Genomic DNA, 17,297 nt, shown 5'->3' with positions numbered 1-17,297 from the left:
TCAGCTATCAGCTGTAGAGGTCTTACTTGGCTTACCATGCCCTTTGCCCCATTACATGTTCTCTCTCTGCTCTCTATGCTGTTCCAAACAGTTGATTTTGTTATACCTAAGTTTTTTATTTATACAGACTTTTTATTTTCCTTTTTCAGTCTCATTCATTGGAACGACTGGCCCTCATGTTTAATGACAATAATACAAACCAAAGGCAAGAAAAAGCCTAGAAAAATATGGTGTTTATGGTTACTATGTATAAAGCACACTGTAATTTAATTTTTTGCCATTTTGTGGGGCAGACCTGCAGAGGCCAATAATGTAAATGGTAAACATCCTGCTACAGAATGCAGTTTCCTATATTCAGCTATATATTGTGTAAAATATGCTCTCTGCACTCTGTCCCAGAAAGATGACCAAGGTCCCTGAGCTACACACCCAAAAACCCTCCCACTCTTGTCAAGAGAGGTAAAAAGATTGTGCACTCTTACAGACTATCACTGACTAGCCATAACAATCTGCTTGCTCATAAGTTACTGACTGCATGTTCACATGTCCTGGGTGTGCGGTGATACCCCAGTCTGGATCCAGTGCCTGCACTTGGACAGTCATGAGGTGGTATTCATTAGCTGCATCTACCCTTCTCATCAGCATTTGTGTCCCAGTAACTCTGGTGTCATCACATCACTATGTCATCACAGCGAATAATGCTAATATGACAACAATTATGAATCCTGCCTTCATAAGCCACGGCCCCCATCTTCCAAACACATTATCCACTCCAAATTCTTGTTAGGGGTTATCCAGAGAAAAATCGACTCAAAACCTGATGCTACTTCCTAGTTCCTCCATGTCTGCCATATTTACATGGCCTTAGCTGTGCCTGGGCATCTGTCCAGATCCCACGCATCAAAGTACATTTCAAAGTTTTCTGCACAGTCAATTCTGTCAATTGTAAAACCGTCATTTGTCCATTCTACAACCAATGCTAATCTGCACATCAAATCTCTACTAAGCAGGTTTACCAGACATACAGGAGAGAATAAAAATGCATGTTTTAAAATGATAGTAGAACCCACATTGTTATCCTGAACCAGTAAAGGAATTTTAAACTTTTCTGATGTATTACCTCCTCCGGCATCTTGACTGACCATAGTTTTTCCACAAGGTGGGGGCTTTCATCCCCACAATTTTGCTATTATTACAGAATGACCATATCCCATTTTTCAATTTTTAATAAGTCTCTTATTCACGGCCCCTCAATCAGCATTTAAACAAACCACTCAACTGAAACCATTTATTGGCAATGTGAGTACAATTTATTTGAGTAATCATGCAGTCACAGCTCAGTAGTTAAGATGCGTTTTACAGCGTCCACAAGTTATATTCTCCACTGACCCAGGAACCTAATCTTTGGCAAAGCATTTTTACTATATATATTAAAGCTTAAAAATAACAGATAAAAATGTGGGATTTATTCTGTCCCTGGTGTGTGTGGCTTTGCTGCTGTTGCGGCTTCTCACCCTCTCTCCGCTATCTTTCCTTCCTGTATACCCCTTATATGGTGGTGCTTTGTCTAGACAGTGGTCATGTATAGTTTACCACTTCTCATGTTTCTTAACATTTAATGTTTCCTTACATTTAAAATGGCTTTCAACTGCTGAGCTTCATGTGCAGAACCACAAAATACATTTTGTTTGTTGATATAAAGAGATATAACAGTACAGTGCCCACAGTGGGGACACTGAGGCAGTAAGCTAGTAGGGTCTTGTGGAACTGGTCCTCAGTACATAATTATCAAATCATTTAGATATTTCCTGTCAATGAAATGGGGAAGAGCAGGTGGCCACTGAAAGTATTGTACAAATTTCCATTATCGTGGAGTTGCATGTTTGACCGAAGTTTTATATAAAGAATGTCTCCTATGTCCAGCTGCAGTGTGATCATGTTCGCTGTGCCACGCCCCGGTCCTGGTTTGTTATCATAGGCGCTCATGAAATATTTATGATTCAAATAGAGACTGACTTGAGCAGGATTCTCACTCCATCCAAAGGCAGTGAAACTGAAATAGTAGACGCCCTTTGTTGGGGCTGTGAAGATGCCTGTACAATGGGAAAAACATATTTAAAACAATTAAATCAGGCTGAATGCACAGGTTTGATATGTAGGCACCCAATTAATGTAATAGTAACTTAAGCTTTGCATTTTGCATTTTGAAGCAAAGAGACCATTTTGCTGTTGTTGTTTTCAGTTTAATGTACTAAATATACAACTAAACCAGGCTAATGGTGTAATGACATTTCATCATGTTAAATGTTAAAATGCAAACATGCAATTTACATGGTACCTGAAGATGGGTTATAAGCACTTCCAACATTGGTGATGACGTGTCTGTAGACCAGGATGACATCCTCAGAGTGTGGCCCCAATCTAATGGTCTCTGAATGGTTCACCAGAGAAGCTGAGAATGCCACCATAGATGTTTCTGTATGAACACTGGATGGTCAGCAATACCTTGACTGGCTCAATATGCCAAGTTTCATGAAGCACTATTACATTATTACTGAAGTATGCCACACACACTGTTCACATTTGGTCATATGTATTGTTGACACATTGTCCAAGTGGGCAGTGTTACTAGCACTACTAAGTCAACACATCCCTGTAAACAAGTTACTTGCAGTGAACTGTATGTAATTAATTTTTTACTAAAATTAATCTACATTACCAGACCAACTGAAGTGCTTTGAAAACATTTAAAGATACCTCATTGTGAAAATTGAATTAACTTAGAGAAATATACTTTATTACCCCAATGCTCCAGGGCCTCCAGCTCACTCTGTATTGCTGATCTCTGACCACCTGTGAGAGAGAGCGAGAGAGAGCGAGAGAGAGAGAGAGAGAGAGAGAGAGGGAGAGAATGAGAGAGGGAGAGAGAGGGATAGTGGGAGAGGGGATGAAGAGATAGAAGATGCGTTTCACGATCATATCCATATACTCACATACATGCAGCTATAAGAACCAAAGCAACGTAATTGATTCTTGTCAGTCCAGTGCTATTTTGTTGTCTTGTGAATGTCTCAAAGACTTACAGTAGAGGACCAGTCCAACGATGAGTGTGATCAGAGTGATGAGCCACAGAGAGACAAAGATCAGTGAAGCCTTTCTGTCCAAAGACCTTCTCCCAGCAGAGCTCTTGGGTTCTGAGAATGGATATTCATAATTAAGCTTGTGAAATATTAACCAATTCACAACCATTCTGAACACTGGATGGCCTACATGACTTCCCCCAGGTATTGCATTAAGTATTGTTTTAAATTTAAATGAAGTCAAAATCACCAAAAAGCTAATCTGTTCAAGAGCCTACCATCAAATAAATGACCAATCATTTTTTTTTCATTATAAATTTCTAGAATTATTCATATTTGAATATTTAGTTCAAAGCCTTGAAGGTAAGAACCCATTTAACTTTTTTGTCACTGATACTTTATGATAATGGTTTAACTAGAAATGCCTCCCCAATACCCAGTCATAAATTGTAAAATGTAGAGAGAATTATACCTGTTGACCTGTTACTGGGAGCAGTTTTATCCAGGCATGTGTAGACATGGTCATTTATACTCGAATAAGTGTTCTCGGTCTCTGTAAAACATAAATACACAGCAGTAGCTATAATTTTATGTATTTATGATTTTTCAGAACATCTCATTTCAAATTACTTTGCATCATTTGAGGGACAAGCATACCAACGGTCTCCTCCCCTGTAATATATTAGGAGAAAGTTAGAAAGAAACGGGTGCATTTTGACACCTATGTTTTTGTGGAATCAAATTATTTTCCCAAATCGTTTTACTCCTCTTTGCCGAGGGCGCTTACCTGGAATGTTATCCATGAATGCCGTCACCCTTGGAGGCTTGTCATTGGTGTACATGCTGTAGGAGTTCACGATCGCAAGAACAAAATTAACAGCTTTTCTGAGGTCCTCCCCTTTTTGAGCTCCTGCATTTCCTGTCTTGAGTTATGTTGTGGTAGAAGTTTTTTAAAGCCAATTGAGGTGCTTCTGTATCTGTATCTGTCTGTATCTGTGTGCATGGATAGTCGGCAAGTTGTAAATATTGTTCTCCTTCAGTTGCCATAAAAACTTTTACCCAACATCCACCCAGCTGCCTGCCTTTCATTTTATTTCCTGCTTGTTATTATTCATTTGAATGTAAAGTTTGTCAGGATTAGAAGAGATGAAATTATATACTTTATTATCTGTCATGACCTGGCTCACTGGCCGTGACAAAGAGGGAGACGCACACTGACGCATTTAAAAAACAAGTTCAAATTTATTTGAAATAACCAGGTAACAAAAATGTGTAGTGTGAAAGTCAATTGCATCAGTAGTTTGAATGAGTCGATGGGTGAAAAATATGCTGAAGCAGTGTTGTCTGATGCAAACCCAAAAAGAACCAAAAGGTATGTGAGCAGAGAGTTCCCTCCTTCAGACAAGAGACAGGCACATTTTAACATCTGGTCGCAGGTGCTCCCAATTTAATATTGTTACAAACAATAATATATAGTTATTCATTTAGATATTTGTTGCTGTTTTTGTGTTTCTATGTTCATAAGAATTGTAATATGCAATGCCCTCCATAATGCTTGGGACAAAAACATTAATTTAGCTCAGTACACCTCACGTTCCCACGAGCAGTACCTCACCAGGAGGTGTCTCAGGGACGAACTCTCTTTTCCTTTAAGTACTCCGAACGTCCTGGAGTCCTGGTAAGTTCTACTGAACTTCCAGCCCAGTCTCGAAGTGAAGGGTGTGATGCAAATCTGGTATAGGATCTCCTATATTCACTGTATTCCTCTAAAATAACCTTTATCACATATAATTATAGTAAGATACACTTTATTATAATCAATCAAAAGAATAGTTATACAGCTGACAGGTTAAACATCATCTTTCAGTTTGCTAATCACATACAAGTTCCATATACCCCTTTAGCTCTTTCTAATTTACCTTTCCACCAGATGTTAAATTCAAGGTACACCCCTCAAATACCCATCCTCTTTGGCCTTAGCCTTATCCTATAGCTCCCCCTTCTGGACGTTAAAAGAAACTATTCCTAGAATATTATGTTCAGCTAAACTCTAAAAACTTCTCTACATTTTTCTACCTTATATAGTATCTTAATGAAAAATAAAAGACAAAAATAAAAGGAAACTTATAACGTTGAACTTCTATGTGCTACTTTTCCTACTTCTACAAGTAATATAGATTATAATTACCACTCAAGCTTGATTATAGTTGTTCTGCGTTGCTCTTTCTTCAACAGCCCATAAATATCTTGTGAAGCAAAATTCTAAGATGCTATCCTAAGGTCTAAAAGCTTATTCCTTATATATTCTTAACTCGTATAAAAGTGTACCTTTTTTTTTTATAAGAAATGTCCCCAGTATACCGAGTGGAAAGACATTTATCTCTTATGCAACTTTTTTAATGACCATATTCATCACTTTTGTTTCTCTCACTGTCATTTTCTCATACCTCAAAGGAAATTTCCCCAATACTTTATCTCATGTGCCCCTCCGGTTGGGAGTTTCCACCATCTCAGTATACGAGTGGAAAAACACTAGCTCTTTTGTATTTTTTTAAGGAACCTATTAATCACTGGTGTCTGTCTCAATTTCATAGTCTCTCCTTGACTTTCTCCACACTTTGACCTCATGCAAGCCAGAAGTTAGTGCCTTCCACCATCTCAATACACTCTTCAGATGCCCTTTTTCGTGGCGCCTTAAGGGATCTACAAAGGACATCCAGCTAATAGCTGAGTGTAATTCATCACTTAACTCCTCCACTGTTAGTCCTTTGAATCTATCCGATAAATTATTTGTGCTAGAATCAGGAAGGCCCTTAAAGCTTCTTAATCTTCTTTCGGTATTGACATCCCTTCTGTTTTCCTTATCTCTCCTACATTTTTCCATCTCCTCATACTCTTTGATCATCTACATTGTTTTCCTGATCTTTTTGCTTTAGCCAGGCATTGTGCTCCTCCCCTGTAGGAGCAAGCCCACATGTCACAACTAAGTATGTTATTACATCTACCGTTTCTTTGAAAGCCAGACTCCCTGGGTCACCAATTACCTGTTCAGCATGTTGAGTATCTTCCACGGTCATGCTAGAACACATTCTACGCATGGCCTCAGTCAGACCTTTAGCCTTGCTCTCTAAAACCCTTAATCTAAGTCCTCTGACTTCAGACTCCTCAGTGTCCATAAACGGTTGTACATTTATCTTGTACCACATACTTCTCCTCTTACGGGAGCTTTTACTCCTACCCCATTGGCGTGTGCGAGGGGTTAACAATGCATTCCTGCCTAACCCATCTTCTGTCAATCTCTCATCAGGCGGGCCTAGGGCTGGGTCCTCGACAACATGACAGCACTTTTAATGCATAATCCCCCATTTCAGGGCACCATAATGTTTGGGACATAGTCATGTGATGTAAATTGTAGTCATGTTTACTGCATATTTTTTTATGCATGACTTGTTGAAGTCTGTGATCCACTGAGACATTACTGTAGTCTTCTGTGGACAGTAGTCTCTGTCACATTCACACCTGCCTCCTGAAGAGTGTTCTGATCGGTCGGACACATGTTTGGCGATTTTTCTTCATTTTGATGAGAATTCTTCAGCTATCAGCTGTAGAGGTCTTACTTGGCTTACCATGCCCATTACATATTCTCTCTCGGCTCTCTATGCTGTTCCAAACAGTTGATTTTGTTACACCTAAGCTTTTTATTTTTATTTTTCAGTCTCATAATGGCTTCCTTGACATTCATTGGAACAACTCTGGCCCTCATGTTTAATGACAATAATACAAACCAAAGGCAAGAAAAAGCCTTGAGAAATATGCTGTTTATGGTTACTATGTATAAAGCACACTGTAATTTCATTTTTTGCCATTTTCTGGGGCAGACCTGCAGAGGCCAATAATGTAAATGGTAAACATCCTGCTACATAATGCAGTGTCCTATATTCAGCTATATATTGTGTAAAATATGCTCTCTGCGCTCTGTCCCTGAAAGATGACCAAGGTCCCTGAGCTACACACCCAAAAACCCTCCCGCTCTTGTCAAGAGAGGTAACAAGATTGTGCACTCTTACAGACTATCACTGACTAGCCGTAACAATCTGCTTGCTCATAAGTTACTGACTGCATGTTCACATGTCCTGGGCGTGCGGTGATACCCCAGTCTGGATCCAGTGCCTGCACTTGGACAGCCATGAGGTGATATTCATTAGCTGCATCTACCCTTCTCATCAGCATTTGTGTCCCAGTAACTCTGGTGTCATCACATCACTATGTCATCACAGCGAATAATGCTAGTATGACAACAATTATGAATCCTGCCTTCATAAGCCACGGCCCCCATCTTCCAAACACATTATCCACTCCAAATTCTTGTTAGGGGTTATCCAGAGAAAAATCGACTCAAAACCTGATGCTACTTCCTAGTTCCTCCATCTCTGGCATATTTACAGTCAGGTCCATAAATATTGGGACATCGACACAATTCTCATCTTTTTGGCTCTATACACCACCACAATGGATTTGAAATGAAATTAACAAGATGTGCTTTAACTGCAGACTTTCAACTTTAATTGAGGCTATTTATATCCAAATCAGGTGAATGGTGTAGGAATTTCAACAGTTTGTATATGTGCCTCCCACTTTTTAAGGGACCAAAAGTAATGGGACAAACTAACAATCATAAATCAAACTTTCACTTTTTAATTCTTGGTTGCAAATCCTTTGCAGTCAATTACAGCCTGAAGTCTGGAACGCATTGACATCACCAGACACTGGGTTTCATCCCTGGTGATGCTCTGCCAGGCCTCTACTGCAACTGTCTTCAGTTCCTGCTTGTTCTTGTGGCATTTTCTCTTCAGTTTTGTCTTCAGCAAGTGAAATGCATGTTCAATCAGATTCAGGTCAGGTGATTGACTTGGCCATTGCATAACGTTCCACTTCTTTGCCTGAAAAAACGCTTTGGTTGCTTTTGCAGTATGCTTCGGGTCATTGTCCATCTGCACTGTGAAGTGCCATCCAATGAGTTCTGAAGCATTTGGCTGAATATGAGCAGATAATATTGCCTGAAACACTTCAGAATTCATCCTGCTGCTTTTGTCAGCAGTCACATCATCAATAAATACAAGGGAACCAGTTCCATTGGCAGCCATACATGCCCACGCCATGACACTACCACCACTATGCTTCACTGATGAGGTGGTATGTTTTGGATCATTAGCAGTTCCTTTCCTTCTCCATACTCTTCTCTTCCCACCATTCTGGTACAAGTTGATCTTTGTCTCATCTGTCCATAGGATGTTGTTCCAGAACTGTAAAGGCTTTTTTAGATGTTGTTTGGCAAACTGTAATCTGGTCTTCCTGTTTTTGAGGCTCACCAATGGTTTACATCTTGTGGTGAACCCTCTGTATTCACTCTGGTGAAGTCTTCTCTTGATTGTTGACTTTGATACACATACACCTACCTCCTGGAGAGTGTTCTTGATCTGGCCAACTGTTGTGAAGGGGTTTTTCTTCACCAGGGGATTATTCTGTCATCCACCACAGTTTTTGTTTTTTGTTTTCCGTGGTCTTCCGGGTTTTTTGGTGTTGCTGAGCTCACCGGTGCCTGGCCATGGAACACACACCTGGCCATGGAACAGCTGAGCAGCCAATTGTCCCATTACTTTTGGTCCCTTAAAAAGTGGGAGGCACATATTGAAACTGTTGTAATTCCTACACCGTTCACCTGATTTGGATGTAAATACCCTCAAATTAAAGCTGAAAGTCTGCAGTTAAAGCATATCTTTTGTTTGTTTCATTTCAAATCCATTGTGGTGGTGTATAGAGCCAAAAAGAGGAGAATTGTGTCTATGTCCCAATATTTATGGACCTGACTGTACATGGCCTTAACTGTGCCTGGGCATCTGTCCAGATCCCACGCATCGAAGTACATTTCAAAGTTTTCTGCACTGTCAATTCTGTCAATTGTAAAACCGTCATTTGTACATTCTACAACCAATGCTAATCTGCACATCAAATCTCTACCAAGCAGGTTTACCAGACATACAGGAGAGAATAAAAATGCATGTTTTAAAATGATAGTAGAACCCACATTGCCATCCTGAACCAGCAAGAGAATTGTAAACTTTTCCGTTGTATTACCTCCTCCATAATCTTGACTGACCATAGTTTTTCCACAAGGTGGGGGCTTTCATCCCCACAATTTTGCTATTATTACAGAATGACCAGATCCCATTTTTCAATTTTTAATAAGTCTCTTATTCACGGCCCCTCAATCAGCATTTAAACAAACCACTCAACTGAAACCATTGATTGGCAAAATGAGTACAATTTATTTGAGTAATCATGCAGTCACAGCTCAGTAGTTAAGATGCGTTTTAAAGCGTCCACAAGTTATATTCTCCACTGACCCAGGAACCTAATCTTTGGCAAAGCATTTTTACTATGTGTATTAAAGCTTAAAAATAACAGATCAAAATAAGAACCCTTCAATTTGTTATAGGTGGCACCATTGCTCAGATGACAGACGGTGTGTGGGATTTATTCTGTCCCTGGTGTGTGTGGCTTTGCTGCTGTTGCGGCTTCTCACCCTCTCTCCGCTATCTTTCCTTCCTGTATACCCCTTATATGGTGGTGCTTTGTCTAGACAGAGGTCATGTATAGTTTACCACTTCTCATGTTTAACATTTAATGTTTCCTTACATTTAAAATGGTTTTCAACTGCTGAGCTTCATGTGCAGAACCACAAAATACATTTTGTTTGTTGATATAAAGACATATAAAAGTACAGTGCCCACAGTGGGGACACGGAGGCAGTAAGCTAGTAGGGTCTTGTGGAACTGGTCCTCAGTACATAATTATCAAATCATTTAGATATTTCCTGTCAATGAAATGGGGAAGAGCAGGTGGCCACTGAAAGTATTGTACAAATTTCCATTGTCGTGGAGTTCCGCGTTTGACCGAAGCTTTATATAAAGAATGTCTCCTATGTCCAGCTGCAGTGTGATCATATTCGCTGCGCCACGCCCCGGTCCTGGATTGTTATCATAGATGCTCATGAAATATTCATGATTCAAACAGAGAGTGGCTCTAGCAGGATTAGCACTCCATCCAAAGGCAGTGAAACTGAAATAGTAGACGCCCTTTGTCGGGGCTGTGAAGATGCCTGTACAATGGGAAAAATATGTTTAAAACAATTAAGTCAGGCTGAATGCATAGGTTTGATATGTAGGCACCCAATTAATGTAATAGTAACTTAAGCTTTGCATTTTGCATTTTGAAGCAGAGACCATTTTGCTGTTGTTGTTTTCAGATTAATGTACTAAATATACAACTAAACCAGGCTAATGGTATAATGACGTTTCATCATGTTAAATGTTAAAGTGCAAACATGCAATTTACATGGTACCTGAAGATTATATAAGCACTTCCAACATTAGTGATGACATATTTGTGCGCGTGTGTGTGAGAGAGAGTGAGGCAGAGGGAGAGAGAGGGAGAGAGAGAGGGAGAGAGAGCGGGATAGTGGGAGAGGGGATGAAGAGATGAAGATGTGTTTCACGATCATATCCATATACTCACATACATCCAGCTACAAGAACCACAACAACGTAATTGTCAGTCCAGTGCTATTTTGTTGTCTTGTGAATGTCTCAAAGGCTTACAGTAGAGGACCAGTCCAACGATGAGTGTGATCAGAGTGATGAGCCACAGAGAGACAAAGATCAGTGAAGCCTTTCTGTACAAAGACCTTCTCTCAGCAGAGCTCTTGGGTTCTCAGAATGGATATTCATAATTAAGCTTGTGAAATATTAACCAATTCAACCGTTCTGAACACTGGATGGCCTACATGACTTCCCCCAGGTATTGCATTAAGTATTGTTTTGCATTAAATTTAAATGAAGTCAAAATCACCAAAACAGCTAATCTGTTCAAGAGCCTACCATCAAACAAATGACCAATAATTTTTTTTCATTATCTATTTCTAGAATTATTCATATTTGAATATTTAGTTCAAAGCCTTGAAGATAAGAACCCATTCAACTTTTTTGTCACTGATACACTAATGGTTTAACTAGAAATGCCTCCCCAATACCCAGTCATAAATTGTAAAATGTAGAGTGAATTATACCTGTGGACCCGTTACTGGGAGCAGTTTTATCCAGGCATGTGTAGACATGGTCATTTGTATTCGAATAAGTGTTCTCTGTCTCTGTAAAACATAAATACACAGCAGTAGCTATAATTTTATGTATTTATGATTTTTCAGAACATCTCATTTCCAATCACTTTGCATCATTTGAGGGACAAGCATACAAATGGTCTCCTCTCCTGTAGTATGACAGGAGAAAGTTCTAAAAAAACGGGTGCCTTTTGACACCTATGTTTTTGTGGAATCAAATTATTTTTCCAAATCGTTTTACGCCTCTTTGCTGAGGGCGCTTACCTGAAATGTTATGCATGAATGCCGTCACCCTTGGAGGCTTGTCATTGGTGTCCATGCTGTAGGAGTTCATCCTCTGCTTCAAAACTGCTCTGCCAAGTGCAAGAACAAAATGAATAGCTTTTCTGAGGTCCTCCTCTTTTTGGTAGTGTGAGCTCCTACATTTCCTGTCTTGAGTTCCGCGATTAAATTTGTAACAATAATGTTGTGGTAGAATTTCTTTAAAGTTTTTCATTAACAAGGTTGAGGCAGATTCTTCCAGTATATATCAGACTTTATTCTCGAACAGCGATCATAAAGCCATGGTGTCTCTGCACCAAAAATCCATTCAGTTACAGACAGGCTTTTATACAGTTTCCAAACAGGCTTATTTCCTCCCAACAGGTGTCTCTTTTCCCTGTGCCACAATCTTCTCACAATTCTTAATAACATTGGTTGGCTCAATCTTGTTAACATCAGGAAATAATTGTTTACAGACTCTTGGGTCCTACCCATGCATCCTCCTCTTGGCACTCATTTTTGAGACTGATAAACAATTTCAAGACTAATAAACAATTGTGGAACAAATGTGTCAAAGGTAATAAAAAGAAAAAGTGTTTATTAACTCCATAAGTGCATACAAATGTGAGTGGCTTCATTAAGTGTATTCAAAGAGTGAGTGGCTAACAGTGAGTGGCTTCATACAACAATATACTTTCACATATCTATATGGGGTGGCCTCTCCAAAGGGCAGTAGGCAAAGGTGGGGATCCGGGCGTGCTGATCCTCGGTGTCGCAGACTGCTTCTGGCGATGTGGAACGTCACCTCTTTGGTGGGGAAGGAACCGGAGCTAGTGCGGGAGGCGGAGCGGTACCAACAAGATATAGTTGGGCTCACCTCCACGCACAGTACTGGTTCCGGAACCAAACTGCTGGAGAGGGGCTGGACTCTGTTCTTTTCTGGACTTGCTCAGGGTGAGAGGCGCCGGGTGGGTGTGGGGATACTCACAAGCCACCGGCTGAGCGCCACTGTGTTGGAGTTCCACCCGGGGAACGAGAGGGTCGCCTCTCTGCGACTACGTGTTGCTGGCGGGAAAGCTCTGACTGTCGTTTGTGCTTATGCACAATGTCCCTTACCGGTCGATCTACGTCTACGTCCCAACCCTCACCTATGAAATGAGCTTCCTCCGTAGGGTGGCCGGGCTCAGCCTTAGAGATAGGGTGAGGAGCTCGGACATCCGGAGGGAGCTCGGAGTAGTGCCGCTGCTCCTTCGTGTCGAAATGAGCCAATTGAGGTGGTTCTGGTAGACCCAGAACCCGCTGGAGAGATTACATATCTCTCCTGGCCTGGGAACACCTCGGGATCCCCCAGGAGGAGCTGGAATGCGTTGCTGTGGAGAGGGACTACTACACTACAGATGCAATATATTCATGGCCACACGTTGATATCAGGGTGCTGTTCCAAATCCTATTTGTTGCTTCTGTTAACCACAGTCTAGCTTCCATATAACCATACTTCCTACGCTTCTTTTCACTTTTACCTGATTTTGTTTCTATCTCTGATAACAACTTGCCAGTATTCTCTACCAACAATTTTCCATCAATTTAGAGTCCTCCTCGACTCACGGCACCAAAATTCACTGTCTCCAACTCTCACAAAGCCGAACATCATTCATAATTTAAACTTTAGGAAAACCCCGTCACTCACCCCATCTCTCAATGATACCTTTCCTGGCCTCTCTGATATCCCAAAAATCTCTTTAAGTGATCCGGGAAGAGGTCTTTCCTCAGGAGTCCCAGACTCCAGTATTCGGTAGAAATTTCCACTGGTAGATAGTTTCTCTCTGCACGTCAGTAGAAGTGGGCACATATTAATGCTTTGCACAAATTACACAGTGAATGCCATATGAGCTATATTTCGTGAGCCAATTAATATTTTCCCACAGTACTACTTTTATGTTGCCTCATTGTGTTAGTGTATATATGTTTATACAGTTCTGTACATTAATAAGCTATACCCTTCACCTCAGTTACATATTTTGCATGTTCTATTTGACAATATACACGCAGTGAGCACTTTATTAGGTATTTATTCGACATATTAGGTCTTCTGCTGCTGTAGTCTATCCACTTAGAGGTTTGACGCATTGCGTGTTCAGAGATCTGTTCAGATCTGATGTAATGTGTGTTTGTTTGCATTACTGTCACCTTCCTGTCAGCTGAGACCAGTCTGGCCCTTCTCCATTACCTCACTCATCCTCAAGCCATTTCCGTCCGCAGAACTGCCGATCACTGAATGTTTTTGGTTTTGCGCACCATTCTGAGTAAACTCAAGAGACGGTTGTGCATGAAAATCTCAGAAGATCAGCAGTTACAGAAATACTCGTACCTGCCCATCTGGCACCAACAATCATGCCACAGTCAAAATCACTATTGGTTGATATGAACATTAATTGAAGCTCCTGACCCATATCTGCATGATTTCATGCATTGCACTGCTGCCATGATTATGTAATCGCAGGACTAAGTAGGTGTACAGGTGTTCCTAATAAAGTTCTTAGTGAGTGGATATTTTGGCAATTGTTGTCTGTATCTGTGTACATAGATAGTAGACAAGTTGTAAATATCGTCCTCCTTCAGTTGCCATAAAAACTTTTACCGAACATCCAACCAGCTGCCTGCATTTCATTTTATTTCCTGCTTGATATTATTCATTTGAATGTAAAGTTTGTCAGGATTAGAAGATATTAAATTTTGTACTTCATTATCCTTCACGGCCTGGCTCACTGGCCGTGACAAAGAGGGATATTAATATTAACACTGACGCATTTAAAAAACAAGTTCAAATTTATTTGAAATAACCAGTTAACAAAAATGTGTAGTGTGAAAGTCAGTTGCATCAGTAGTGTAAGTGAGTGGGTGTGTGAAAAGTATGCTGAAGCAATGTTGTCTGATGCAAACCCAAAAAGAAGCAAAAGGTACGTGGGAGAGAGTTCCCTCCTTCAGACAAGTGTCAGGCACATTTTAACATCTGGTCACAGGTGCTCTCAATTGCGCAAACGACCTGGTGCTCCGCCAACAAGGCACCTGTGAAGTAACGCCAGAATAAGTAGGACAGAGCAGGGGGGCGTAACATATCCCTAATTTTAACAATTTTAAACAATAAATAAAAAAACATTTACAGAGTTACAATAACAGCCATTAAAAACAATGTACTTAAAACAAATTGCATATCCCATATTGTTCAGAGTGAACAGTTGGGGGACAAAGCCAAATACCTTAATTGTAATGTGAGATAACTATTAGGTGGCACGGAGGGTGCAGTGGGTAGCACTGCTGCCTCACCGCAAGGAGGTTCTGGGTTCGAATCCCCGTCGGCTGGGGCCTCTCTGTGTGGAGTTTGCATGTTCTCCCTGTGTCTGCGTGGGTTTCCTCCCACAGTCCAAAGACATGCAGGTTAGGCTGATTGGAGAGTCTAAATTGCCCATAGGTTTGAGTGTGTGTGAGTGTGTGTGAGTGTGTGAGTGTGTGAGTGAATGGTATGTGTGTGCCCTGTGATCGACTGGCGACCTGTCCAGGGTGTATTCCTGCCTTTCGCCCAATGTATGCTGGGATAGGCTCCTGCGACCCTGTTCAGGATAAGCAGGTTAAGATAATGGATGGATACACGTTTGATTCATGAAGGTTTAGACATAAAATGTATTATTGTTGCTCTTATTTCACTGCTATTGCAAAAGCAATAAGTAGCACCAATGCCAATTTTTTATTGACATCGGCCTAACTTACTGTCATTCAGACATCTTGGTGTAACTGCCCCACGTATCAGTTTATTTTCTCACTTATTTAATTTTGGTTCCTACCTGTTTAGTTAAGGTGAGGTTCATTATCATTGTTTCCTTACAACACTTTTTGGGGACGCACCACTAAGCAGAAGCATAACAAGTAAGCAACACGGATTGTGGTCTCCACACACACACACAGAATTTAAGCGATAACACAAGTCATGTAAAGAGTTAAATGTAAACAAGGGAAGACGGGGACGGAAGATGAAGACAAGATAAAGCCCCTTATGGTAGTGCAGCCTACGAGGTATGTTATTGATGTGTTTGTGAAATTTGTACTAAGATAAGCTAGGCTAAAGCCCGTCCATTCATGTGTGTGTATGTGATTGTTTGTTTTCTATTCTCTTCAGTTCTGGGTCGGAGCTGTAATAAACCCTGTGTTTTAAACGATCAGGGCCTCATTGTTCACTACCTAGACGAGCTACAGTGAGAAGTCGACTGCTTTGCGTGAGTAGCCGAGAAGAGAGTAGCTAGAGTCCGGTGGTGCACGGGAAGGATGTCGCGGGTGCATCATTATCGTCGTCCACGCAACAGCTGCGGGATAGTTAAGTTTCCACTCGGGTGAATTATGTAAAGAAGAGACTTTGAGTGCCTTGCACAAGAGACTGAAACATTTTTTCATATCCAAGTTGTTGTTGTTTACTTACCTTTCATTGTTGAAATCTGTGACGTTCATTCATTGAGATTGTGTTTGCCGAGAGTTACACTGGAAAATTTATGTTCGAACAAGTGGTGGTTAAATTAACATAGAACTGCACCACAGTACTGTAAAGGCACATTGCTAGTGTGTTATGCATTTGTGACTTACCTGTGCAAGAGTTAGCACCTTTCTTTGCTTAATTATCACTTATGTAACCAGGCCATAAGCCAAATTATTGAACTAAGGCAATAACCAGTTATCAGTTAAAACCAGAGTGGTAACTGAGCTGTGTTAAAGGTATTTGACCATTTATTTGGTAACTGTAAAGCTAAAGGTAGCATTAAATCCAAAGTTAACTTAAGTAATCCAAGTAAAATGTCAGACATAGAATCTTTCCTTGAGAGTAACAGAGAAGATGATGGTGGTGAAGACTTAAAGCAGCAAGAGTCAAACACATCCACAAGCAACTGAAGGCATCACGTCGCAGAATAGACACCTGTGAAGCAGTAACAAGGAAAATAATTAAGATAGCTAGAAGCTATCTGCACACAGAAGATCAAGGGTTCGGAAAACAAGAGAGAAAGGAGATAAGGAATCTATTTTCAGATCTGCAGCATCAGATAGAACAAGTCTCTCATCTCGCCGCATCAAGTCTTCCAAGCCCTCTTCATTTCATTCTGGAAGCAACTCAAGGGTCACATCCACACGTTCAAACCAGTACTCTGCTCTAAGACAGGAAGCTGCTGCCGAAGTCGCCGCCAATGAAGCTGCATTACAGGTACTGCTAGAGAAAGAACATGATAACAAAGAACTCGAGCAACTGGAGGCTGAAAATGCAGAGAGGCAAAGGCAACTGGAGGCTGAAAATGCAGAGAGGCAAAGGGTGCTAGAAGCCAAGCACAGAGAAGTGGAACGATTAGAGATAGTAAAGAAGTTAAATGCAGCCAAGGCACGACAGCAAGTGTATGAGCAGAGTGAATGTTCTGATGATGAAACACATGAGCTTCTCCAGCAACATGTTATAGAAGAAAGGGAAGAAATTAAAGGCGAAAGTAACCTGCCACAGCATTATCCTCCATCACCAGCTACAACACTGCTACAGCAAGAAGATAGTACAGCAGCTCTTGTAAGAGTGCTCGCTGAGTCCATCAAAGCTAGTCGCCTCCCTATACCTGAACCAACAATATTCAGCGGTAACCCACTCAGATTTAATGACTGGAAAGTTTCCTTTCAGACACTCATCAACAGAAAGAATATACCAGGTGAAGAAAAGATATATTACCTGCGAAAGTATGTGAGTGGCACAGCCAAGGAAGCCA

General features: G+C 40.7%; 1 protein-coding gene across 3 annotated transcripts; it reads right to left on the bottom strand.

Moving 5' to 3' along the window:
* Positions 1–1,287: 1,287 nt before the first annotated feature.
* Positions 1,288–11,609, bottom strand: LOC133110619 (cerebellin-3-like). 3 transcript variants are annotated; one of them, XM_061220852.1, is made up of 6 exons: positions 11,521–11,609; positions 3,553–3,633; positions 3,084–3,194; positions 2,803–2,853; positions 2,339–2,476; positions 1,288–2,093 (listed from the first exon to the last, which is right to left on the bottom strand). In XM_061220852.1, the coding sequence occupies exons 1-6, from the start codon at positions 11,588–11,590 to the stop codon at positions 1,798–1,800; spliced, it is 747 nt and encodes a 248-aa protein (XP_061076836.1). In that variant the 5' UTR covers positions 11,591–11,609; the 3' UTR covers positions 1,288–1,797. The 3 variants fall into 3 exon arrangements, with proteins under 3 accessions (XP_061076836.1, XP_061076837.1, XP_061076838.1); XM_061220853.1 differs by lacking the exon at positions 11,521–11,609 and adding an exon at positions 3,868–3,999; XM_061220854.1 differs by lacking the exons at positions 3,553–3,633; positions 11,521–11,609 and adding an exon at positions 3,868–3,930.
* Positions 11,610–17,297: the final 5,688 nt, after the last annotated feature.

Source organism: Conger conger, chromosome 14, assembly GCF_963514075.1.
Source record: "Conger conger chromosome 14, fConCon1.1, whole genome shotgun sequence".
Lineage (NCBI taxonomy): Eukaryota > Metazoa > Chordata > Actinopteri > Anguilliformes > Congridae > Conger > Conger conger.
Note: the sequence above shows the minus strand (reverse complement) of the source record. Positions and strands in the feature narration are given on the sequence as shown.

Excerpts from the sequence above, each read along its gene's own strand:
- LOC133110619 (XM_061220852.1), bottom strand. The coding sequence starts at position 11,590 with ATGAACTCCTACAGCATGGACACCAATGACAAGCCTCCAAGGGTGACG. Across the intron at positions 3,195-3,552 it reads TCCCAGTAACAGGTCAACAG|AACCCAAGAGCTCTGCTGGG; the intron begins GTATAATTCTCT and ends ATCCATTCTCAG. Across the intron at positions 2,854-3,083 it reads CGTTGGACTGGTCCTCTACT|GTGGTCAGAGATCAGCAATA; the intron begins GTAAGTCTTTGA and ends TCTCTCTCACAG.